This window comes from Pleurodeles waltl, chromosome 9, assembly GCF_031143425.1.
Source record: "Pleurodeles waltl isolate 20211129_DDA chromosome 9, aPleWal1.hap1.20221129, whole genome shotgun sequence".
NCBI classification, from domain to species: Eukaryota; Metazoa; Chordata; class Amphibia; order Caudata; family Salamandridae; genus Pleurodeles; species Pleurodeles waltl.
In genome coordinates, this window is record NC_090448.1 from 415,122,030 (window position 1) to 415,148,585 (window position 26,556).

The window sequence follows — 26,556 nt, forward strand, 5'->3', positions numbered from 1 at the left end:
GGTAAGTGTGTGTGTGTGTTTTTAAATGAATGGTGTATGTTTGAATGTTTGATAATGAGTGTTGTGAATGGATGCACGTGTGTGAATGAGTGAGTGTGTATGTGCGTCCAGCCTGCCCCCCTCCCTCCTAAAATTACCAGTCGCCACTGTTGTAAAGGAACAAAAACACAAAATGGATGCTATAGAATGGATGTCAGTGACATAATAAATGGTCATGCTTATTCTTTAATATCAGAAGTGTGCTATAAAGGATCAGTGTACTGCCTTTGTGTTCCTGCAAATAAGAGCTCAGTGCCTATCAACTACCCGTATGGGTTAATCCAAATTCACCAGTCTCATCTCAGTACCTCAACCTTAACTTTAAACCTAGTGGCTACTTAGCTCTAGAATTGATGGCCAGCACCTTTTTCGTAGCTATGAGGACGGGTTTTGTCTTTATGTTCAGGATGCCTCTTCAATTATAGAAAATGCACTCATCAGTTGGCAATAAACGAATTTCGACCACTGAAGTTGTTGAATGTAAAATATTCTGTGGAGGTCTTCATAAGGAGTGATGCGATCCTCATAAAGCAATTTCGTCTCTGTTACTGAAATCCTGAAATCATCTTTCTTCTAGTATGTGAGAGAGATTCTGCAGGTGTTTCAGAATCTAAGCTGAAGGGGCTTTATAGGGCTGAAACTGATCTCAATGATAGCAGGTACATGATATACCTTTCCCCTTTGTCGTTTACTTTCTTGCAGGGTTCCTGCAGCCACGGCTGCTCAGTGAGCACTGCCTGAGGGCTGTATGTGATAATGGCTCTAGGACTTCGACCTGAGGCTTTCAAAGCTTCTTCTGAATGACTTTAAAGAGCTCAGAAAAGATCTGAGAAGGATAAATAAAAGTCTTGTGTTAGAAGAGGTTGCTTATTTTCTTGAAAGCATGGGCTTTGTAACTGTGAAAATGGGTCTTGTTCCCTTACATAGTCCAAACGAAATTGATTTTTCAGGCACAGATATTTTTTCTAGCAGTCCATGAAGGTGGTTTGTTCTGGCGTGGGCCAACTCATCTCATTCCTTTTGAAAGAAGTTATACGAGGTCTCCTTCTAGACCTTCAAAGTTGGGACAGTAGTGCACCAGTTAAAGGGAAATTTGTCCAACAAGTCAGTAGCATCCGCTGTATTAGGATCTTCTCCGCTTCTCAGGACCCCAGTCTTCAGAAGACAAGGTAACTGGCCCTCAAGCAGGGTATCCTGAGCAGACCCAGATGTAAATACTCCTGTGGACCAGGATTGAGGCTATCTTGGGTCACACGTAAAAGGTCAAGGGACATATTCAAGCTGGAAAGGATTGTACAACTTTGCATGTATTTCCTTTTTAAGGTAGTCAGCGAAGCCCCTCTTTCGTCTCAGTCACAGTCTTGTTCTGAAAGTCCAGTATCCTGAGCAGTGGTTCCTAAAGGGAAATTAGCATGCTAATTGTATGTACCTATAAACCAAGTCCTAATTAATTTCTAGAGATTTATCTCTTACTTTTCCTTTTTCTTTTTTCTTTTTCTTCATGGGAATGCTATTTATATCGAGGAAATGCCTCCAGAGTCCCAGGCAGGCAAAATCCAATATGACTAAATGCTTCTTCAACAAGGAAGAGCTCTTTCTAAGCCCTAAGCTTGTTACCAATATGTGTAGAAATGAACGTGCCACCAAGACAAATTAATTTCCAAACTCGTTTTAATAAAATAGGTTTGTCGTAAGGGAGCAAAGCCAACACGACATCATCCAGCAACCTTGGTGCTTTAAGCACACGTTCCCCAATTTGATCATCACTATTGGTCAATGCCTGCTCTTTTTTCTTATTCTTTAACCACCATGGAACTAACTTGGAAGACTGTTTCCTTCCTCTCAATAACTCAAATTGAGTTTTCCCTGTCTCCGAATGGGGCGTAATTCTGTAAGATAGTAACATATTCTAAAGAGCATTCTTCCATGACAGTTTAGATTTCCGAGCCAACTGTATAGCTTCCTTAACTAGCCTATTGAACCTTTCAACTTGACCATTTCCCTCTGGATGATATAGTGATACTCCAAGGTGATTAACACCATAATTTTTCAAGAACAATTTTATTTTACTAGATGTGAGCTGCACCCCATTGTCCGATACAAGGGTTTCAGGAATGCCTTCCCTAGAAAACACATCCTCTAAAAAGTCCATGACCACATCTGTGGTTACACTGCCAACCATGAGAACTTCTGGCCAATTAGAATAATCAATAAGAACAATGGCATACGCATCTCTGGATGGTAACGTGGCGAAAGGCCCCATAAAATCAATCACTACTTTCCGCCAAGGTCCTTCAGGGAATTCAACCATCTTCAGAGATTCTACCGTTGGTTTGACAGACTTATCACTTGCCATGAACGCATTGCATTCCCTCACCCAAGGGTCCACCTTACTATCCACCCCTGGCTACCAAAGGTTTTCCTTGATTTTCCTTCTGGTACTTGTTATACCACCATGCCCTTAATGTCCTAACCTGACAATATATTCATGTATGCCATAGGGAGTTACTATTTTATCGCCCCTCAAAACGATGTTATTGCATTCCCCTTGTAGCTGCCGCTCAGATGGCCACCCCCTTTTGAGAAATTCCTTTCCCTTTGACAAAATTCCATCTTTTTTCATTTTCTCGATCCATTTGTCCTCGGAAAACTCCAATTCTGTCCCTTGATCTTTAATAGATACCAAATCGTCATATGTAAATGTCACATCACCCTCATTATTGTCCACTTCCTCACAATTCTCATTCTTCAAAGGCAACCATGATAACCCATCTGCCACTTGATTATCTTTCCCTGGCAAGTGCATAATCTCATAATGGTACATTAGCAGTTTTGAGGCGAGTCTTCCTAACCGAGGAGGGGGGTAAGATTTCTTCCACCTCCAGGACTCAAGATATTTTCCAATGGTTTATGGCCCGTACATATCTCAAATTTGCGACCCCGTGCATACATCCTAAAACGTTGCACTGCCCCAGTCACAGCTAATAATTCCCTTTCAATTACAGAATAGTATCTCTCTGCTTGTGTTAGAGTACAGGATGCATATGCGACCACCCACTCATTCCCATTCTTTTGTTTTGGGATAAAACAGCACCAATACCATACCCACTAGCATCCACAGAAATGATACAGTTTGCATCTTCATCAAACGATTTTAGGTTTGATGCATTTACAATTTCTTTTTTTAGTGCTGCAAATTCTTCAGTAAGTCTCTGTTCCCAGCAAAATGTTGCATTTTTCCTTAATAGAGCTCTAAACTTTTCAGCCTTGGATGCATAATTCTCTACAAATCGTGCAAAAAATTCTGTCAATCCTAAGAAGGATATCAATTGTTCTTTGCTCTTGGGTTCTGGAGCATCGCAAATGGCTCTCACATGGCTAATTTTCGAATGAATGCCATCCTCTGAAATTCCATGACCCAAATATTCCACATGTTGTTTCCCAAATTTGCATTTTTGTTCTTTCACAGTTAATCCATTGTCCATAGGTGCTTGCAGAACTTCCCTCAATATGCAATCATGTTCATTTTTATCCTTTCCAAATATCAATATGTCATACTGAAAAACATTTGCACCAGTTATATTTGATAATACTCTAGATAATTCCCTTTGGAACACAGCGGATGCACTGGCTAAACCAAATGGCATCCTTTTATACTGAAACAAACCTTCAGGTGTTATGAAGGCTATGCAGGGTTTAGAGGCTGGAACCAGCAGTATTTGATGATAAGCACTAGCGAAATCAATTGTCGAAAAAAATGTAGCATCACCAATGGACAACATTAATTCTTGCAAATTCGGTAACGGGAAGGCACCCACCCAACTAGCATTGTTAAGAGAATGAAAATCCACACAAAGTCTTAGATCGCCATTGGATTACAAGGAAATTACAATTGGAGATAGCCAATCAGAACTTTCAATTGGCTCTAAAATGAACCTTTCACATAGATCACGCACACTTTCTTTAAGTTTCTCTCTGTAATTAAACAGAACATTCCTCAACTTTTGCCTTACAGGTATAGCATTCTCTTTTAAGATTATGTTATGTTTAAAAATTTTCAGGGTTCCTAACTGGCTGCTAAAAACATTCAGAAATTCCTTCCTTAAGATAGAATTTGTATCTTTCATACTTTTAATATTACCCTCGCCCACTGCATACACGGATGGGTCAGCTTTAGGGTCAACATTCGCTCTAATTTCAGTCATGTGTGGCCAACCTAAAATCATAGCTCCTTTTTCTGCTACAAGCACATCTCCCAAACACATTTTCCTGGCAAATCCAATTTCGACTTGTACAGACCCCACAATGGAAATTTTATGACCAGAATAACTACATGGGCTTGAATTTGTATTTTCTAACAATCCACCAGGCCATAGTTTGTCAAACAACCTTCTCCCCATTATGGTGTACCGTGCACAAGAGTCCACCATAGCCTCCACTTGTACTCCATCAATGCTTAATGCACACTTAGGCAATTGAACATTCTTCAATTTGCTGTTCTCACTCTGCAACCTTAACACCACGTCACGCATTCCATACTCAAGCTCTTCTTGACCTCAAGCTCTTCTCCTCCACAATAAAATTCACCTTCCTTTCCACACTTTTACACACATGTGAAAAATGCATTCTTTTCTTACATATATTACATGTATTTTCAATAGCAGGACACAATTTAGAATTAGCTAAATGTGTATTAGCTCCACATCTAAAACATAGTAACCCTTTAGTGTTACCAACCGCACAATTTGTTTTTTCCTTACCACTCTTCTCACTTTCTACAGCACATACAATACCATTGTCTCTATTTTCTCTCCTCACTGCCTGTATACATCTCTCAGTGATCTCAATACATCTTGCCACTTCTTTTGCAGCCTTTAAAGACAACTCACCATAAGAAAACAGTCTCTCCTGAATTACTTTAAATTTAGTTTTCATCAATAGCTGGTCCCTTAATACTTGGTCATATGTCATATTTTTGAACACCCAGGTTACAGCAAGTCCCCTTAACACTGCCATATACTGGTCAATCGATTCATCTTCTTTTTGTTCTCTAAAGTAAAACTTATATATTTCCATGACTATGTTAATTTTCCTACCATACCTTCCCTGTAACTGTTTGAGAGCACTTTTATACACATCTTCCTCACCAACATTGTCCAACCTTGGCAGATTTTTTAATTCTCTCTGTCCTATTGGATCTAGTCTGTGTTTTATTAAGGACAAATGCCTTTCTGGTGTACATTCGCCATCCTCTAATACTTCCACATATGCCTCAAACAAATCCAATCACAATTCCCATGGAATAGGTGGGTCTCCATGCTCAGCTAAAAAGAAAGGTGGTGGTTGAATGCTAGACATATTTATCCCACTTTAAGCAGTAAATTATTAAAGCTTCATGTGTAGCCACAAAGTTACTGACCAAAATAATGTGTGTGTGGATTGTACAGTTCACCCCCTAAAAGAATTATTTCTCAGGATTAGGATGCGTTCGTAACTGAACACACAATGTTGAAGTGTCTAAGTAGATTACTGATTCTTTCAGTAATTAAGCATGTGCGTATCACCGAACACACAGAGTTGAAGTGAATAATTGTACTGATTACCGTACAATCCAAACTGTAAATGGAAATCATCCCAATCTACAAAGGTGGCCGCCAGGATGTGATCCCACATTTTGTCTGTAAGAATTGGGTCTTGTACTTATCCAGAGTGCACCTCACTTATACATGTTGATCAGTCCTCGCGCAAAGCTCCACACACGAGTTTATCGCACCTGCAATTTAAAACACACTCCTCGAACAAGGATGGTCGATACCGTGGTAATCCAGCTCCTCCGATCCTTTCTTCCGTTCCGGTAAGTGTTTTTGTTGATGAAGTTTGCCGGCAGCATGCAGGATAGACACGGTAATTATATAATGTTAAAGTGACATTTCTCCTCACCCGCTTATCGACATTGTGGAGAAAAGAACGTGCCACCAATACGAATTCATTTCCAACTTCATTTTAATAAAATAGGTTCATTGTAAGGGAGCAACACCAACACAACACCATCCAGCAATTGCACGACAGCAACTGCCAACCATAACGTTCTTCCTACCCGACCATTCCATCCCTACATTCTACTCCCATTATAGCTCTCCCAACATTCCGATCACCACAGAATACTATTCCTGTTCTACTACATCGAGCTCTTTGCACCCACAGATATCACCCCAATGGAATATCTTTTATAGAAAGACCTGCAATTAAATAGCCCAGTTATTGCTGACAAGGCAGGTACGCCAAGGTCAGCTCGTCACTTTCATATCCTGACCTTTGTTAAAATATATTTGAAACCCTGTCTAAATGTCAGCTACAGTTATTTGCATGAGTTAATTCGATATCTCTCCAGCCCAGAAGGAGAACCCAATCATTCAGTCATTCTTGCTGGAAAGTATAAAAGCTATACCATCTCTGATATTTCAAGGACAAAAAGAAATATCTTAAATCAGTTTTCAGATGCAGTTATTTCAGGATATATTTTATAAACACTATGCGTTTTGAGACACCCACCATCTCCTGGACCTAAATAGTGTTTTAGGGTAAAATGTTACATTTGTTTTAAGAGATGAGTCTGCTGCCATGGGCATAAATATTCTATTTCACAGTTTCATTCGCCATATAGTTATAAATGGACAAGGCAAGTTGCCATTCTACAGTTAACGTACAACATGATATTTCCTAAAATTTGAAATTTCCTAGCAACATGCTGGTTGATTGATGTGGAATTTGACATGTCCCACATTAGGAGGGGCTGCACTGAGAAGAAAGGAAGGCAGTATCCTCATTTTGACACAACTCCTGGGGCTGAAACTTGCATGGCAGACCACAGACAAACACAGAGTTTCAAATCAATCCGGAGAAATAAATATAACAAATAACTCTGGAAGAACACCCTAGGCAAAATGGATTTCTTGCAATGACATCTTGGACAAGCTAGGTGAGTTTAATGCAATTTTAATCTACATCTATTATTAACAAACAGCTGCTCACATCTATATACAAAGTTATATTGTTCTAATAGAGCTTTTGCCAAACGAGAAAAGGAACTGGCGTTCAAAGAGAGTATACACTGCAGGACTGAGATGGGGGTTTGGGGAACTACCCCTTCAGCAGACAAATCTTACTGAAATTTCCATTATTCTGGAATATATGTTTGGAACTGAATTACCTTCGATTAGGCCCAATACCCAACATGGCAATATTACTTTTATTTCAGAAGTCTTTCATCTACATCCATGATTTATAAAGCGCAGCACCACACTTTTTCTGCACCACCCTACACCTGGAGTCACCAGTGTTCACCCTGCATCACCAGTTTGCTTTGCATTCCTACAGTTCTGTGGAGCACTCTGTTGTTTTGTAGCTTGGTTCACCCTACACAAATCATATGCATACATATAAACACAAAGGAAGAAATTCCTGCAATTGACATATATTGAAAAGCATCAGATGGCAGATATGTTAAAGGCAACTATAGATAGTTAATGGGGGAGCAGAAATAGGGGTAGGAGGAAAGGCCACTATTTATAAAGTGGCTGAGCACCACTTAAAGGGTCCACGGCCTTCTCCAGCGCTACTGCCCATTAGCCCCCAGTAATCATCATCACATTTCCCCTCACCTATCCCTCCGTTTGAACAAAATACTCAAAAAGAAAACTCGACAACTCATTTACCTTATTTTCTTTAAATAAGGCAGCCAGTGCCTCAAATAGCTTTTACACCGTGTAGAGTACAAGCTTGACTATAATACAAAAGTGCAGCTCAGCATCACTGCATACAAAAGCCAGATACATTACAACACTTGGCAAATGCCCTGCATTTATTTCATACAACAATATTTATTCACTCTCATGTTTAACCTTTCTTTTATTTGGATTAGTTCTTTCATAAAGCCCTTATATCCTCCCCAATACTTTTAACCAGTCTGTTTCATCTATATTCGACTTCTTTAACTTGGCATCAGCAGAGCAGTGTACAAACACAAACAGTACAGGATGAGTGCTAAAGATGGACCAATCATTCAGTGCCCCTTCACATCCAACTAATCACAGACCACTGTTTTCAAGGTTCTTGTTTCCAGGGGCTGTGAAGTAGAGATTGGCAAATGGTCTTACCAAGGAAGAGGCACTGATAGAAAATAACAGTCATTTGCTTCCTGAACAGTGTATCAAAATGTCCCATCAAAAATTTGAAGATTGAGCAAAATGTAAACACCTTCTACGAGTACTTGATTTCTTTAGGGAAACGCTATTCTCTCCCATTTGGAGAAATGCATCCCCACTGAGAAGTGTGGAAACTTTCCTATCAAATATAATACTTGCAGTTACTTAACTCCTGGCAGTAACTGCTTCAAAGCAGTGCAGAAAACTGAGTGAAAAAATGACAAGACGTATGGTGGAAAGGTAAGCAATTCTACATAGATGATGTCTACTTGAAAGTTTGCCATGCTGGTGTATTCAAAAGAGTGCATTTAAGTTAGGCTAAAGGGTACTTCACCCCCGTCGTCTCTAGGATGGGGATTTGAGTTGTAAAGAGAGACAAGATTAAGGGGAGAGAACGAGTGCAGTGGAGAAAGGGAGGTGAGATCGATGCAGAGAAACGGAGAGGGTGCGTTAGAGAAAACGGCGAGGTAGAAAGAGTTGGGGTAGAGAGATTTATAAAAAAAACGGCAAGTTAGAGAGGGTGAGTCAAATTAAGAAGGAAATGGATGGTGAAATGAGGGAGAGAGGAGGTGATGATAGAAAAAGAGATAGAAAAAGAGGTAGAGAAAGAGAAGTAGCAAGAAAGGAGTAAAGTAGTCTAAGAGTTGAGGTAGAATTAACAAAGGTAGAGAGAAGTGGGTGTGCTTGAGTACTGCGCAAGAATTTGTTGCAATTAACATGGGCATTCATTATTAATTTTACTCATGGAACTAATGTGACTTATCAATTGGAGTTAATTCTCTAGGACTCCACAGGGTCTCTCACTTTGTGCTATTCAGATATTATCAATCATTCTTCATAAAGCCAGAGATGTTTGAAATAAGATCAACAGGGCCTTGATAAAGCATGAATTTATCTGCAAAACCTGTGTCAGCTATGGTTGTGCTCAGTGGCGGAATACAGGAGAGTTGAACCCTAGTCTGAAAGGATGCACTAGCTCTATCTCTTCACCTGATACCACACAATTTCAACCTATAAATTGACAAAGTAATGTGAAGCATATTTTTAAACTGTGTGAGACAAAAGTATGCTTGATGTAATAAATTGATTTCTTGTAAATATATTAGACTTTTTTGAGTGTGATATGTTGTTAGAATATTATTTCAGCTTCTCAGATTTGTCAATGTTTCTGAGATTTTGGAGAATTTGTTAAATTATGACACTAATGGGTACTTGGTGCCGTTAGTTGTGCACTTTTATGCCAGGCCCAATTACCTTCCTGCCCCTCTGTGATATTAGATAGGGGAGGTGTGAAGGTGAGGTAGTGAACAAAGGGTAAATTGAGAGGCTAGGCAGCAAAGGAAAGAGAGGAATAGGACACAGATAGATCAGGTAGTATGTGAAATGGGAGGCAGAGGGGGAGGGGAAAGTGATGAGGTAAAAAGAGTTGTGGGGAAAGTATGGAGGTAAGGTACAGAGACAGAGATAGATGTGAGGTACAGAGAGAGAGATGTGATGAACATAGATTTATAGAGATGTGAGAGTGACATAGATGTGGGGTACAGGGAAAGTATAGAGGTGAGGTTCATAGAGAGATAGTGATGTGAGGTACAGAAAGGGATAGAGATGTGACGTACAGAGAGAGTGAGATGTGGGGTACAGCGAGAGATAGAGATGAGAGGTAGAGAGAGAGATGTGGGGTACATAGAGAAATAGAGGTGTGAGGTACAGAGAGAGAGATATGAGTTAGAGAGAGAGAGAGAGATGTGGGGTATTGAGAGAGAGAGAGATGTGAGTTACAGAGAGAGAGAGAGAGATGTGTGGTACAGAGAGAGAGATGTGAGTTACAGAGAGCGAGAGAGAGAGGTGTGAGTTACAGAGAGAGAGAGAGAGATGTGGGGTACAGAGAGAGAGAGAAAGATGTGAGTTACAGAGAGAGAGAGAGAGATGTGGGGTACAGAGAGAGATGTGAGGTACAGAGAGAGAGAGAGATGTGAGTTACAGAGAGCGAGAGAGAGAGGTGTGAGTTACAGAGAGGGAGAGAGAGAGGTGTGAGTTACAGAGAGGGAGAGGGATGTGGGGTACAGAGAGAGAGAGAGATGTGAGGTACAGAGAGAGAGAAAGATGTGAGGTAGAGAGAGAGATGTGGGGTACAGAGAGAGAGAGAGAGATGTGAGTTACAGAGAGCGAGAGAGAGAGGTGTGAGTTACAGAGAGAGAGAGAGAGATGTGGGGTATTGAGAGAGAGAGAGATGTGAGTTACAGAGAGAGAGAGAGAGATGTGTGGTACAGAGAGAGAGATGTGAGTTACAGAGAGCGAGAGAGAGAGGTGTGAGTTACAGAGAGAGAGAGAGAGATGTGGGGTACAGAGAGAGAGAGAAAGATGTGAGTTACAGAGAGAGAGAGAGAGATGTGGGGTACAGAGAGAGATGTGAGGTACAGAGAGAGAGAGAGATGTGAGTTACAGAGAGCGAGAGAGAGAGGTGTGAGTTACAGAGAGGGAGAGAGAGAGGTGTGAGTTACAGAGAGGGAGAGGGATGTGGGGTACAGAGAGAGAGAGAGAGATGTGAGGTACAGAGAGAGAGAAAGATGTGAGGTAGAGAGAGAGATGTGGGGTACAGAGAGAGAGAGAGATGTGAGTTACAGAGAGCGAGAGAGAGAGGTGTGAGTTACAGAGAGGGAGAGGGATGTGGGGTACAGAGAGAGAGATGTGAGTTACAGAGAGAGAGAGATATGTGGGGTACAGAGAGCGAGAGATGTGAGGCACAGAGAAAGTATAGAGGTGAGGTGTAGACGGAGATAGAGATGTGAGGTACTGTGAGAGATAGAGATGTGAGGTACAGCGAGAGATAGAGATGTGAGATAAAAAGAGAAATACTCTTGAGAGTGAACTGAAGTGAAGTAGACGAAAGAGCGAAACGGGGTGGTGATATGGAAAGAGCTGTGTAGGGAGAGGTACGCGATAGATGTAGTTTAGGTAGAGTTACTGGTAGATCGAGAATGAGGTAGCGTCATGAGAGAGGTGGAAGGAAGTTGATAGGGGAGGTGTATTTAATAAAGAGTAAGAGGTGAGGTAGGCGGTAGGCAGAGGTGAAGTAGAGTGTTAAGAGGGAGCCCGCGAGAGACAGCAGAGAGAGATGGATACAAAGGGAACAAGACAGGAGTGAGGTGGTAAAGGACAGGTGAAGCGAGAGAGACATGAAACAGAAACCCAGGTAAGGCAGAGAAACAGAGGGCGAGTTAGAGGCGTGAGGTTAGGTAGGGTGAGGAAGATAATGCAGCAAAAGATGGGTGAGGATACAGCTAGAGACGCAAAGGTAGAGTTAGGTAGAAAAAGAGACAGTCAGATGTAGGCAGACGGAGGGAGAAAGGCAGAGAGAGAGAGACAGAGAGAGAGAGAGAGAGAGAGAGAGAGAGAGAGAGAGAGAGAGAGAGAGAGAGAGAGAGACTGTCTCTTGGAACGTTGGGCACTATAGGCACTTGTCCATTCCACTCATGCCTCAAAGCAGCTCTGTGATGACTGCCTCAGTATGACTCCAGCAGTCCTGCCATTTTCAGCTAAAATAGGGAAGGATTAGTAGTGGGTTAGCTAGAGAGATTCCGGCCGCTGGTAAACTGGGGGACGGTAATCTGTGTACTTCAGAGTGTTTTTTTACTTTTTTGCAGAGGGGGTACCAGACCCGACCACAAAATAAACTATCCCAGATAAAATGTCGAGTACCTAATGTGTAAAACAAAAAAACATAAGTACGGGGGGAGGGGGACTGCCGGTGCTGCTTAGCTCCAGGGTTGCCGAACACCATGGTTGCCTATTGCTGGTTTCTCCTCATGACTTTTTCTTCCACCACCATACAATGCCTGTCTCCTCATTTCAGTCTTACAGGTGGTTTTTCAGCCATACTTTCTCTACTTTCGTTATCTTTCTCTTTCTCCTCTCTTTCTGTAGACCAAAGACTCATAATCAAAAATAAGCCCTGGTTCCGAAAATGAGTACTGGAGCCCACCGCCTGCAACCACCGGCACAAATTAAGCACAGCCTCGTGGTTTTCTGTAGTTGGACGAAGCAGCACAGGATCCAGCTGTACTTACGAAGGCTGACCTCAGATAACTATAAATAAAACGGGTTCTGGCCTTTTTTCCTTCGTTTTGAAACAACAATTAACTATTAACTGTGAAAACACCATAGTTCCAAGAAAAGAACATGTCTTGAATCATGTTCTAATGTTGTACTGGCAATTCCCTAGCCTGTGGACACCTAACTCCAAAGTTATAATATAAAATGTATGTAATAGCTTTTGTGTTGCCTAATCTTTGTGAGCAAAGGATGCTGGAGCATCAGATATATGGCATATGAATTGAGTTGGGCCTTTATCAAACCCACATAAGAATCTCCACATTGATGTACTAGATAGTTTAGACAGCAGTAACAGCAGGCAATGGGAAAGCGAGCTGTCATTTGTACTCAGTGTTTCTCTGTTGACATTAGACAGCTGCTGGCATAGGCCTGCTGTGCCAGGTGCATAGCTCCCATTGTCCTATAGGATTTTCAATGGTAAGTCCAGTTTATATCCTTCTGTGCCCCTTGAGAGAGTCATCATCCTCATTTGTGCCTTTCATAAGTCCATAGTCTCCGATGTGCAGCAACAAAATGACATATGATTGAAGCGTCTCCACCCCGGATATCATCAGAGATGAGACTGTGTGCTAACATCATCAACAGGCGGTTGAGGAGGCTTGGATGGTTCTCTGCAGAAAAGCACCAACTTACACAAGAAGCGGTGGAACTTACAAAGCCAGGGGTGGCAACACCACCTTTCAAAGTGGTTTAAAAATAGACACTAGGACGAGGGGTAACCTAAGGAATGTACAGACACAATGTTCCAGACTGCAGATCTCTCTTCATTTTTATTCAGTCAATTTTCTTTTGGTTGCATTAAAGGTTGAATATCATCTCAAAGACACCTGTGTTCAGTAATGTTCATAAAAATTGAAATCTGTTCCTACATCTAGCCTGGTTAGCTGCTGAGACGTTGCCACGATCTCTTGTGATGCACACAAAAGGACATCTATAATAAATCCCATCTCGATTTAAATCTGTCCATCCATCACTGCCTCTTCCTCAGTGTGCCCACAGATAACCCCCACGTCCTCCTCATGGCCACAGTTGTGCTGTCCAATCTTTGACCGGCGGCATTCCAGAAGGGTTCCTTCAGTGCCCACACACCTCACATCATCTAACAGAATCCTGAGGTCAACTCCTTCACCAAACTCTACTTTTTTTGCCACTTTCAGAACAAAAGGGTAGCCTAGCTGCCGGCACACCACTCCAGCTGCCCGACTGTCAAACATATCATTACAAATGGTTCCCCACTCCCCGTTGATGTGGATCTCCACTCGGCCACGGTCGGGTAGGTTTGCCTTGTTGACCAGTCTTACTGTGCCATGCTTTAGCTTCTTCTGCTTCTTTTTTATCTTTTTCACCCTCCTGCGTTTCTCTTGCTTTCTGCCACGGCGTGTCACAGCTACTGTGGTTAGGGTTGGCTGTTGAGGTTTGGTTGGTACTGGGGTCATCAGACGGTGAGGGTTTTGGGATGGTCCTGATGTCTTACCCAACTTGGCCCTATCGGTTTTTAGACGATCAATGAGCGTTGTGTACCAGCTGGAAGAGGTCTGCCAAGGCACTCTGGATGGCCGTGAGGTTGTGGGTGCATGTGATTTTGGCCTCTGTTTTACTACCATCTTAGTAGGTGCTGGTGTTACCCTTGGGGCTGTGGTGATAGGCCTCACCTTGGGGAAGGGTGGCTCATTTCTCCTTGCAGGGGAAGAAGTGCTATAAACTCTTGTTGTTGTAGCATGAAAATCTGGCCTCCTAGTGCTTCTGGGGGTTGTCTTGTTGGTACTTGAAATGACGATGGGAGCAAGTGACGGGAGAGGTGTAGTTTTAGATCTCAGAACAAATTCTAAAACACAGAAAAAAGTTATGAGATGAAGTCTTACAGAATTGTTTAATTCCCAAAAATATTTTGTGGCATACTTCACCATAGGAGACTGGCTTATAGCACAATTCCTAGATTTTTACTGTAGGGCAGTTTGCCCTTGCCTATGTTCAATCATGTATGTTTCCCCTAGACTAATATGAAGACCGCCATTATTTCAGGTTATCACTTTAGTGATGTTTTTAAGTCTAGAAACAGCTAATAAACTTTACAAACTCAATTTCGCCTTTGGAGACTCAGATATATTCTGAAGTAGCTGCCATGGTGTTTTTTTCACTTGAACATCTACATAAGCTTGTGTGATTATCTTAAGTGCCTGCAATAACTTATTGCAGCAATAACTGTTGGTACATAATGTATTCATGCAATAAGTCTATGTGAATTCTTAACTCCCGTTCAGAAAGCTAAGATATTTAATGCCACCATTTGTTAAAACAGGTGATTCTGCCTGAAATGTCACTTATTTATTGACTTTTATGTATTTTTGTCACACACTGTCAAACTTTTAAGCACAAAGTTGCATCACCTATTTTGAATAACTAGCACATGTTTAGGCGTGGGAATTTATATCCCCAGCTATCAAAACGTTCATTTAGTGCTACAGACAACTTTGGCTTCTCTTTAAGTTCAGCAGAGTACACACATGAATAGATAAGATACAATTTCGGAACTGCATGCGATCGCAGAGGCGGAGACAAACAGGAACCAGAGCTGTCTGCACAGGGTCCTTGAAATATAAAACATTTTAATATTAAAAAAAACACAGTGCTTTTCTGAGAACTGTCCTACAGTAACATTAAAGAAAAGGAATCATGAGTTGGATGGGCACATGCAAATTTAAAATAAGGCGACATCATCTGTTTTGGTATCGTATTATTTGATGGGTGCATGCCTCCATCTCTTTTGCCATCTGTACTGTATGTTCAAATATTCAAATTGAATAAAGATTTTTAAAGGGCATATGTGTATTTGAACCCATCTTAAATGAACCATATAAATATTATTCAATAGGAGCGTTCGTCTTTACTTTTTTTAATTAAGAATAAAATCCAATTTTACAGCTGTCATAAGAAGTCATAGGAAGGTTTGAGATTTAGCCAGAAATAAAGCAACTGAAAAGGCAGCATTAAAAAGGGTCTCTCAAGTATGTCAAAGATATGTGCACCAGCTTTCACTGCTGGCTCATCGCACGGATCCATTTTATTGGCGGCTCAATATGTAAAACGTTAATTACCTGTAACAGTCGGTTTGCAGGCGGCAGTGCTGTAAATTCAAATTCTTTGCACATGCCTGCCATCTATTGGCGGGCTTGGAACATTACATGTTGTTTTTCTTTGAAGAAGAGGTTTCAGTTTTGAGGTGATTCGAGATATCTGCCCTGAAATCCACAGCGCTCCAGAACACAGACTTCGCCTCAGATTGTGTTTTTTCCCCATAGGGAAGTGTAAGAGTAGAGGTGTGAAGCAATAAAAAGTCTGTGAACTGGGAGTATATATACATGACGACGATGGGTTACCACATGTGCCATATGAGTGTGCATATAGGGAAGTGAATCTTCAGCACTACAGCTACAATCCGATTTTTACATTTTCTGTTTGCAACCTGTAGCTGTAGATCATATGCTTTGTATAGACTAAAAAGCAGTGCCTTCCACCGAAGAGGTGGTGATTGAGCAGGTACAGAAGCTGTGTTAAATAATGTTTTTAAGGCAGTTTATCCCACTAGTAGCTCTTGACATGCACAGATCAATCAAGGATTTATAGAGCGCAGCAAATCACCTATGAAGGTCTCCAGGCGCTGACAGGCACGGGGAGATTAAAACCCAGATTTATGCTTATTTTTGCGCCGCATTTGCATCATTTTTTGACGCCAAAGCGGGGCAAACTTACAAAATATAATTGTACTTTGTAAATTTGCACCGCTTTTGCGTCAAAAAACGACGCAAATGAGGCCCAAAAAGAGTATGAATATGGGCCTAAGTGATTTGCCCAGATTCAAAAGGTGTTTAGCCGACATTGAGATTCGAACCTGGTTCCCCAGCTTCAAAGTCTGCTGCTAATGCTGTTATGCCTCACCCTCTGTTCACACAGTAATGCTTTATGTTGCCTCTCTGTTATATATCTTTATTTCGGCTATAAGCCATAAAAGTAGACAATACAAGACATAACATGATTAAGAAACATAGCACTTTAAAAATTGTAAGAATGTCTAGACAACATTGTTTTTAAACATTTTTGTTTTTACAAAATCTCGAGGCGTATAAAAATATTAGATCGTTAGAATTTGGCTTCAATCAATTAAAATTTATCAGACTAATTAATTATAATCTAAAACCAAATTATTAAAAGCACGTGATTATCAGAGTTATAGTTCGTGTCTCCTATGTTTTTACAAGAACCTCGCCGCTGGGGGACCAATTTTATCATTTATCTCTGTTTACTGGTATAGAAGGAGAAAATTACATAATTTACTTTTTTAAGAACCCTAGATAAATATTGAGGTCACAGATTTATAAAAACATGCAAATCATCATTATTCTTTAAAACTAAAAATCCAGACCATTAAGGCTATAGCTTCATCCAATTAAGAACTGATATATTAAGTGAATATAGTCTAAAACCAATGTGTTGGAATTACACATTTATAATAATTCTTTTGTTCTTATTGACCATGCACTTCGCAGGTATCCCACCACAGAGAAAACTATTTTATCACTTGTATCAGTTGTTAGGAGTTGTAATGCCGTATTCCATTCCCTTATTCCAATTTCCCTACATAATGGAGCAATCCACTTTTTCCTGGGTACCAGATATCTAGGGCAGAAAAGCATAAAGTGCGCAAGTGACTCTTTTGTCTTTTGACAGTGGTGGCAGTATATTGAATTGCAGTCCTCCGATCTCCATTGCGCTGTAAATGACTTAAGCGGAAGGGTCCCTAGTCTAAACTTAATGAATAGTGTTTTGATATATGGAGGATTTACATTATCCATGTAGGCCTCAAACTTGGGACTGCATTTGTGGTCTAAGAACTGCAAAGTCAGACTGCCATGATTTTTTAACCAGGTTTGGGTCAGAATGTTCTCCCAGTAGCACTTTTTTACACGTTCCTTTATTTCCTTTACCAAATTGTGAGGAGCACTCCACACCTCCTCCATTTTGAGAAATTTGCACGTGTCTCTGATGTGTCTGAACCAAGGGATCTTTAGTACGCTGTTATTTGCAAGAAATTCATCTAGTGCTGTATGGAGAGTGGACCGGTCCTCTGAGGTTGCCTCTCTTTTTACGAGTGGAATGTGCCCTAGCAGCAGAAGGCAATGTACATAAAGCATAACATACTTGTATTCACTTAACAATTCTCGTAGCCATGCTTGAGTTTGAAACCGGGTTTGCTAAATGAGACTGCTAAATCAAAAATAGTTATTTTGTTTTCCTAATACTTTTTGTGTAATACATCATGGTTGTTTTGACATCAAGTGCATGTAGCGCTGTTTCTACTACCAACTGCAAATGTGGGAAGAAAGAAGGTAAGGAATAGTTCGATTAACTTCAAGAAGTGAAGATGGGTTTTCAGGACAATTCTATCCTTTTATACCTGAAGAAAAGGTTCCTCAATTACTAATGATTGCAGTTCACTGACCCTACTACAGGAAGCAATTGTTACAGGAAAGGCCACTTTCTAAGAAATAAACCTTTGCTGACATGAGTGCACTGTCTCAGAATGAGGGCCTATTTTGCCTTGTAAAAACAATACGAGTCCTAGGTGGATATTAAACCAACAAATAATCACTCACTCTTCAGCTTCTACATTTTCACAGACGCTGAGAAATACAATACACCTAAATACAACAGAAGTTTAGAAAAATATATATGGCTTTAATCCTATCATAAAAACATGTTTTACTTTTGTAAAATCCCATATACACAAAAACACACACGCATAAAAAATTCACATACATGAAAACAGGACGATACTTCAAAGACAACACAGTTTAGTCCTTCAGATAAATACACCTCTATTTATTCTGTCATTGGGAGTCCATGAATTTAATCAATAACATTTGAGGACCACCAGTTCACTGTAGATTGTGCCTTCCATTTCCGTTTATGGAACTTGCAATGACGCTGTAATGTATATATGATTCTAAAAAAGTAAAACAACTTTCTATGACAGGATTAAAGCCATATATAGTTTTCAGTGGCGGCCGGCAGCCTTAGGAGGGAAGGGGGCATGCGGGAAGCACACACACACACACTCATTCTTTCACGCAAGCATGCACATCCATTAACAACACTTATAACATTCAAACATGCACGCATGCACCAAACATTCATTTTAAAAGATCACACACACACTCATTCTTTCACACACACATGCATGCACGCACATCCATTAACAACACTCATAACATTCAACCATGCACACACGCACCAAACATAAATTTTAAAAGATCACACACACACTCATTCTTTCACACACACACACACACACGTACATCCATTAACAACACTCATAACATTCAAACATGCATGCACGCACCAAACATTCATTTTAATAAATCACACACACACACACACTCACTTACTTTCAGCCTCAGAGGTCCCAAGAGGGTTGGGACTGCTGCCTTCCCTCATTGGCTGACCTTAAATCAGCCAATGAGGTAAGGCAGCAGTCCCAGCCTCGTCACAGAGTGGGATGGGGTCAGTGAGAATGCTGACCCCACCCCACTCTCTGACGAAGTGTCACTGATTGATACTCGCCCTGGGCGCTTCAGGGCTTAAACCTGAAGCTACCAGGTCGAAGTCAATGGGTGACACTTTCCTCGTCACCCAGGGGAGGGCCTCGAGGCATCTTTGCTGAGCCAAGGAGGTCACACCCATAGGAGCTGTGACCTCCTCAGCCCAGCAAAGTTCAGTTCAGGCAGCCAGGAGTCTGCGCAAATCGCGCATGTCTGCTCCTGGCTGCCTGACCTGAACATGAAGAGTGTCTGTCAGGCTGACCTTCATTTAGCCTGACAGACACTCTTCATGAGGGGCAAAAGGTGGGGAGGCGTGGCCCCTCTGCCCTAAAGAATGGGCCGCTCCTGATAGTTTTCTACATTTCTGTGGTGTTTGGTTATGTTGATTTTCTCAACCTGTGTGAAAGTGAAGAAGTTGAAGACTGAGTGATTACTGGTGGGATTAATAGTCACATAAGGGAGCCTTTAGGGTTTTGGTTTGCATAACCCCGTCCTCTTGGTGTGAGGGGCTGCTCTCGTTTTTTTCAGATAAGATTCGTAGGTAGTACGCTAGAGGGAATGATCCTTTTAAGCCAATTAGTGAAGGGTTTTTATGGCAGGGAATTTAAAAAATAAACTGAAATTATTTGTGTGGTAAGTAAGCTCCTACTGCAGCTAGATGTACCCTAAAAGAAGCATAATCTCGCCCAAATTTTAGCAAGCATAGTAGATAGCAAACAATACCCTTGACGGTTGCTTGCAATTGCTGTTCACTGATATTAGTATAGTTACAGAAATGAACAAACTGTTTAATTTGACAGCATTACATCATTGAGTGGTTGGTTTTCTAGCTTCCTTTAGTATCTGTATACACCTCTTTGGGAGCTGCAAGTAACCGGTTTTAAGAGCATATTTATACTTTTTGACGCAAACCAGCACCAGCGCCGGTTTGGTCAAAAAGTTTACCGCCGGCTAACGCCATTCCAACGCGCCAGCCGGGTGCCTTATTTATGGAATTACATTAGCCGGTGCTGTGGCCTGGTTTGCGTCAAAATAAGTGACTCAAACCGGGCAGCGGAGGCGTAGGGAAGAATGGGGGTTGTGCGTCAAAAAATGGTGCAAGTCAGGTTAGAGTCAAAAATATTGGCTCCAACCTGACTAGCACCATTTTTTGATGCACAACCCCCATGGAAATGACTCCTGTCTTAGCAAACACAGGAGTCATGCCCCCCTGCCCCATGGCCATGCCCAGGGGACTTCTGTCCCCTGGGCATGGCCATTGGGCACAGTGGCATGAAGGGGGGGGGCAAGTTAGGCCCCCCCATGCCACTTAATAAAAAAAAAAATTATACTTACCTGCACTTACCTGCTTGGGTCCCCCCATCCATGGGTGTCCTCCAGGGGTGGGCGAGGATGGCAGGGGGTGTCCCTGGGGGCAGGAAAGGGCACCTGTGGCCTGCTTCCATGGTCAGAGACCATGGAAATGTGCCCACAGATCCCTTAACGCCTGCCCCGACCCAGGCGTTAAAAAACGGCGCACATCAGGCTGGGCCCCCTCCTGTGCGTCAAAATGACGAGGGAGGATAAATAAGGTGCACATGCCTTAAAGTAATTTTTTGCCCTGGAACGCCTACCTTGCATATCATTAGTGCAAAGTAGGCTTTCACATCCAAAAAATGACGCAAACTCCATAACTTTGGCGCTGGACAGGTCCAACGCCAAAGTATAAACATAGAGCTAAGTTTGCGCCGCATTTGCGTTAAAAAAAAAATGACACAAATCTGGCACAAACAGAATATAAATATGCCCCTAAGTGCCATAGTGTTAGATTCAGGGGCTTGGGATCTGGATGGTCCCTTGTGTTGCATTACTGTGTTTGGACTGGACTGCAACTTTTCATTTGTGTGGAGGACATATTGAAAAGATGGGAAACACAGTTGCCTCACATATGTCAATGGTGACTAGTATGAGTGTCATTGGTGCTTTCTGCATTTTCCAGGTGACATGGGGTATTAGCAGTAGCAGGGGATAGCATTTCCGAAAATCCTTTAACCAGTTCATCAACAGACCATTACCTTTAGCCCACGACTTAGGGTACCTAGAGATTATGTTTTTGCACTTTGGGTACTTGTGTGTGGCCAACAGGTCGATTTGAAGGCATGCCCCAACAGTGAAAGTATTTCTGCAGCACTGGGGATTTATCCACAAAACTGTTGTCTAACTCCACTAATAGGTAAATCAGATTACGTATGGCCCAGACCCAGATTTTGTGCACTGTGAGAGGTGCAGTGAATATGCGTCTGTCATGTTGTGAGTATGAATCAGCACACATTTGCAATGGATAGATGGCAAAAATGCTTTGTGGGCTAGCTGTATAGCTAGCATTTTCAATATACTGATGTGGAGGAGACTTCGTAGTAAGGACCAGTGGACTGTGAGGTCTAACAGATGAGTTATCCGCCCTACTAGAAATGCATTTATGTTGATTGTCGCTAGCAGCTGAGGGTTGAGAAAAACAGCCTGGCTAGTAACAAATTGTTTGTAGTTCACCATATTAGTTTGTGAGGAATATTGGGTTTGACCAACACTAGGCATTCTACACTCCAGTACTTGTGACCACTATCTGGATAGACACCATGAAGTGTACTCGTGTGTACCCTGGCATACAGCACTAAGAATTACATGATGCCTCAATTCCTAGCAGCTTCATGATCACTCTCACTTTCACTGCCGAGGCTGTGATGTCTTGTAAAGGGGAAGTAGTATGTGAAAGAACTTCAATCTCTCTGGATTGCAGAGCCTCCACTATGACTGCGGAGGCTCTTTGTGAATTGGGCCCATTATGGGCACAACCTCATGTCAAAAATTACCTCAATTGTACCATGGCCAGCATTATGTCATGGATGTTCTCCATTTGCTATGGCATCCCCGTGTACCAAAAAACTACATATAATATACCAGCACCAGAATTTTGCCATTTGTGCCAAGCATGCACGGTTCATCTGTTTACAGCATGCATGCTCTCAATCATACAGATGGAGCATGTGGTAAACCCACCCTTTTCCATCTCATTACAGGGTCGGGTCAGTAATGCTTGCTGACCTTACCCCACCCTGTGATGACTTCATAATCGGTGGGTGTTTTACACACCTTCATAGCCTGTGTATGACTGACAAAGCCTTGGAAATTCAGGGCTGATGCCTTAGGCTGAGGCTGCTTTAAAGCATGACACTGATTCATGTCATTAATGAGTTGTCCTTTGAGCCCTCTAGAATTGCTGGCATTTAATCTTGGCCTGCTGCGTAGCTCATGTTCCCCTCTAAAAAGTGCCTGGCTCTCGCATCAGTGAGGACGAGAGAAAGGTAGGCAGCCAGGCACCGAGGGCGGCATGGGCTTTGTTTTGTTGTGCAATGTTAAGTGGATGGAAATTAATATCAGCAATAACTTTCCACAAAACCTGCAAAACTCTGTGGGCGGAGACCCAAAGATTTTAGTCAAGAACTGCTGCTGCCCCAGAGGGTGGAGCTGGAACTTTAGCAGGTCTGGAAAATCTCTCTGATGGCTGGTGCAGTGGCGTTCGATACTTGCACCAGCCATCAGACGGATGCCACTGCCTTAGGCTGGTACTTGCCACAAGGATTGGCATTTTTCTTATTATATCAATGGTAATTAATAGGTTATTATTCCCTATTGGTAAAAATGGTAAAGAAAACAAGGCTGGTGCAGTCCTAGTGCCCTAATGGTGAACTGCCTATGCACAGATTCCAGACCCTGGGTTGGTCCAACCACCGGAAACTATGAATACTCCCAGTCTCCTGGTATCAAATGTTGGGTACTTCCGAGTACAACCTTAGAGGTCATGTCAAAGCCCAAAGGCAGAAAAAAGCAATCTGGGGTCTCTGTCATGGTGCATTTGGGGTTTTGAGGGGAAATATCACAAGTCACCTTGAAACCAAAATCTCTTCTTTGATGAAAAATAAATTTTTACATTTTTTAGCCCAACTCTAGTTGGCAGGACTGAGTAAAGAATGTGATCTACCCCCATAGAAGCTTCAAACATCTTTTTAGGTCTTGGCTAGACAGCGCGTGCCCCCTCTGTTCAAGACATGTTGCTAACAATCTATGGGCTTCGGCCTGGCCATAGACTCACCATTTGTTCACTCCAACTTTGCTCTTGTATCCTTTGTTCCTGTTTGTCCATGACATGCATGCGTCATGCCTCTTCTTGTGTTTGGCCCTCCCCCAGGGCATGGACCAAGTACTTGTGTCCATCCACTGCTCCCGTTTTAGGAGCTACTTTTTTGTCTTTGAGCACTCCACATGAGTGTTTGATTTCCTCCTTCCTTCCTTCCTCATCCCTGTTTCTTCTTTTCCTCCGCAGCTCGTGCTGTAATGTGTGCCCCTCTTTAACCCTTCTCCTCACACACCACCCTTGCTTGTATTTCTTTATTCCCCTTCACCCACTCTTGCGTCGCTTCTGGACAGGAAATATAAGACGAAGTTAGTTTCTTCTTTTAATGGCTTCAGATGTTTATAATTTAAAGAGCATCACTGCAGACAAGCGGCTGCTGCCATGGTCTACCAGGAGGAATATAAAAACGTAATTTCTGCTTCTCATGCCGATGCATGTTTAAAAAAATAAACTTGCTGCAGAAGAAGAGCAAAAGAAATGCCACTGGCTAGCTGTGTAAATACCGAAGACACAGCGAGCCACCTTTAATCACCATGCCCCTCTCCCCCAGCAGAGCCCTGTTGAAACGTCAAAGCGGTAATAAATCCAACCATATGAAGCAGGAGACATCTCAAGACTTGAGCGCTCTTGCAAGGGAGGCAGAAATGATTGCTGGATGCCATTCACACTGTTTTAGCCAATTTCAGGAGGGTGAGAGGACTGAAAAGAGAAACAATATCTTCTCATCTTCAATGAAGGCTGCTCCTTTAGCACTGTAGTAAATATGCTGCCTGCGGCAATTAAAGCCCTGCAGAGATCACTGGACAAGTTGGCCGTGAAGACAACAATCACTTGTCTCCCCATAATTCAAAACAACGCCACACAATTAAGTGCCACACAATTCCACAAAATAAATCCACACAGCATAATTCTACTAGACACAGCACATTTAAACATCCTATAATTCCATCCTATAAATTCAACTACACACAGTTGCACTCCACATCAATCCACTCCATGCCACATAATTACAATCCAAAAAAGTTAACTCCACATAATTCCACTCAGTTCCATGCCACAAAACTCCACTTCACATAATACCACTCCATGCAACACAATTCCACTCCACTCCAAAACACATAGGGGGTGATTCTAAGTCTGGCGGGCGGCGGAGGCCGCCCGCCACACTTCCCCCTCTAAAATACCGCTCCGCAGTCGGAAGACCACTGAGGGTATTCTGGGTTTTGCACTGGGCTGGCGGGCGACCACCAAAAGGCCGCCCGCCAGCACAGTGCAAAACTACCTTCCCACGAGGACGCCGGCTCCGAATGGAGCCGGTGGAGTGGGAAGGTGCGACGGGTGCAGTGGCACCCGTCGCGAATTTCACTGTCTGCAATGCAGACAGTGAAATTCTTTGTGAGGCCCTCTTACGGGGGCCCCTGCAGTGCCCATGCCATTGGCATGGGCACTGCAGGGGCCCCCAGGGGCCCCACGACAACCCATACCGCCATCCTGTTCCTGGCGGGCGAACCGCCAGGAACAGGATGGCGGTATGGCTGTCAGAATCCCCATGGCGGCGCAGCGAGCTGCGCCGCCATGGAGGATTCAAATGGGCAGCGGAAAACCAGCGGGAGACCGCCGGTTTTCCACTTCTGACCGCGGTCAAACCGCCACGGTCAGAACGCCCAGCGGGGCACCGCCAGCCTGTTGGCGGTGCCCCTGTCATTTTAGCCCTGGCGGTCTTGGACCGCCAGGGTTAGAATGACCCCCATAATTTCACTCCAGGCAACATAATTCAACTAAAGAAAATGCCACTACACATATTTCCACTCCAAACGACATACTTAAAATCTATATATATCCACTCATCTCCAATACACATAATTAAACTCTCAAAAATTCAACTCCACAAAACATGTCACATAATCCCACTCCACATAATTCCTCTCCACACCATGCCACAATTCTACACTACAGAATTCAACGTCACACAATTCCACACCACACAACATAATTACACTCCATATACTATCTCTCAACAACACATAATTCAACTCCATGTAATTACACTCTACTCAATATCACATAAATACACTCCACTTAAATCCTCTCTATGCCATATTTAACACTCCACATAAATACACTCCACACCAAGCCACATAATTCCACTGAACAATATTCATGCAAAGCCACACAATTAAGCTCCATACAGTTCCATTCAACACCACACAATTCCACACTAAACCACATAATACCACTCCACAACACATAATTCTACTACACGCCACATACATCCAATACATACCACAGAATTCCACATCATGCCACAAAATTCAATACCACTCCACATAATTCTGCTCCATTACATGCCACTCCATGACATACAATACCACTCAATATAATTACACTCCATGACACAAACTCCTACTCCACATAATTCCACTACACTCAATACCACATAATTACTGTTGATATAATTTCACTGCCCACCATGCCACATAATTCCACTACACGTAACTGCACTCAACACCACACAATTCCATGTCACACAATTCCACAACACACAATTCTACACCAACCCACATAATTCCACACCACATATATCCAGTACACTCCATGACACATGGCTTTGCTAATGCTTGTTTCACAAGTTACTTGTTGGCAGACCTGCCTCCAGCAGCAGTGGCACAGAGCCACACCCACTCTTGTGCCTGTCCAGAGACCTTCCAAAAGTTCCCTCTTGGGACAATCATATATCTGGCTTTATGGGCCTGATTTAGATGTTGGCGGATGGGTTACTCCTCGCAGTGGCAGATATCCCATCCAGCGAAATCTAAATCTCGTAGGAAATAATGGGATTTATAACTCTCCAGTCGAGATATCCATCACCGTGGTGATGGAGTAACTCGTCCACCAATATCTAAATCAGGCCCAATGTATCGTAATTGTCATTCATAACATCATTAACATTACAAATATACCCAGTACTAATTAGTCTGAAGCATCTGCTCTTTTCGTACTTACTTTGTCGTGGGTAGAAGTGAATTAACTTCCCTTTGACTGTGACTGGAGAAGGGCTGACTGCACATTTCCCCGGTGGTGCTCGCCTGTAGTAAAACAGAGACACAACCATTAACCCTAACAGGGCTGAAGTTTTTTTTATGCGTTCTTAGCTCGCTGTTGGGACTGGTTCCAACAAGAGATTTTATTCATTCTATGGCTCAGCGCGCATGTCAGCAAGGCCCTGAACTCCTTCATCAGATAACATTTCTTAAAACTGACTCATATTGCCCCAAGCCAGGTCCTTACTGTCCCGTTGCTGGTGATTTCTTATTTTTTGTTTCCAATGCAGGAGAGCAAGCTGTGATGTCATCACTGCTTGACAACACAGTGTCTAAAGTTTGCTGTTCACTCTCTTTTTGCTTATTTAAAAATAGTTTTAAACTTAACAATA

The 26,556-nt window shown here is 42.3% G+C and overlaps 1 protein-coding gene across 1 annotated transcript in view; it reads right to left on the bottom strand.

The window, feature by feature from the left end:
* Nucleotides 1-6,082: 6,082 nt before the first annotated feature.
* The window catches only part of LOC138259450 (HHIP-like protein 1), a 214,871-nt gene continuing 194,397 nt past the window's right edge, over nucleotides 6,083-26,556 (bottom strand). The window contains exons 8-9 of the mRNA XM_069207201.1: nucleotides 26,127-26,209; nucleotides 6,083-14,181 (exon numbers count right to left, since the gene is read on the bottom strand). Of these exons, the coding sequence (XP_069063302.1) occupies nucleotides 13,310-14,181; nucleotides 26,127-26,209 (955 nt within the window). The 3' untranslated portion in view covers nucleotides 6,083-13,309. The remainder of the gene's footprint in view (nucleotides 14,182-26,126; nucleotides 26,210-26,556) is intronic.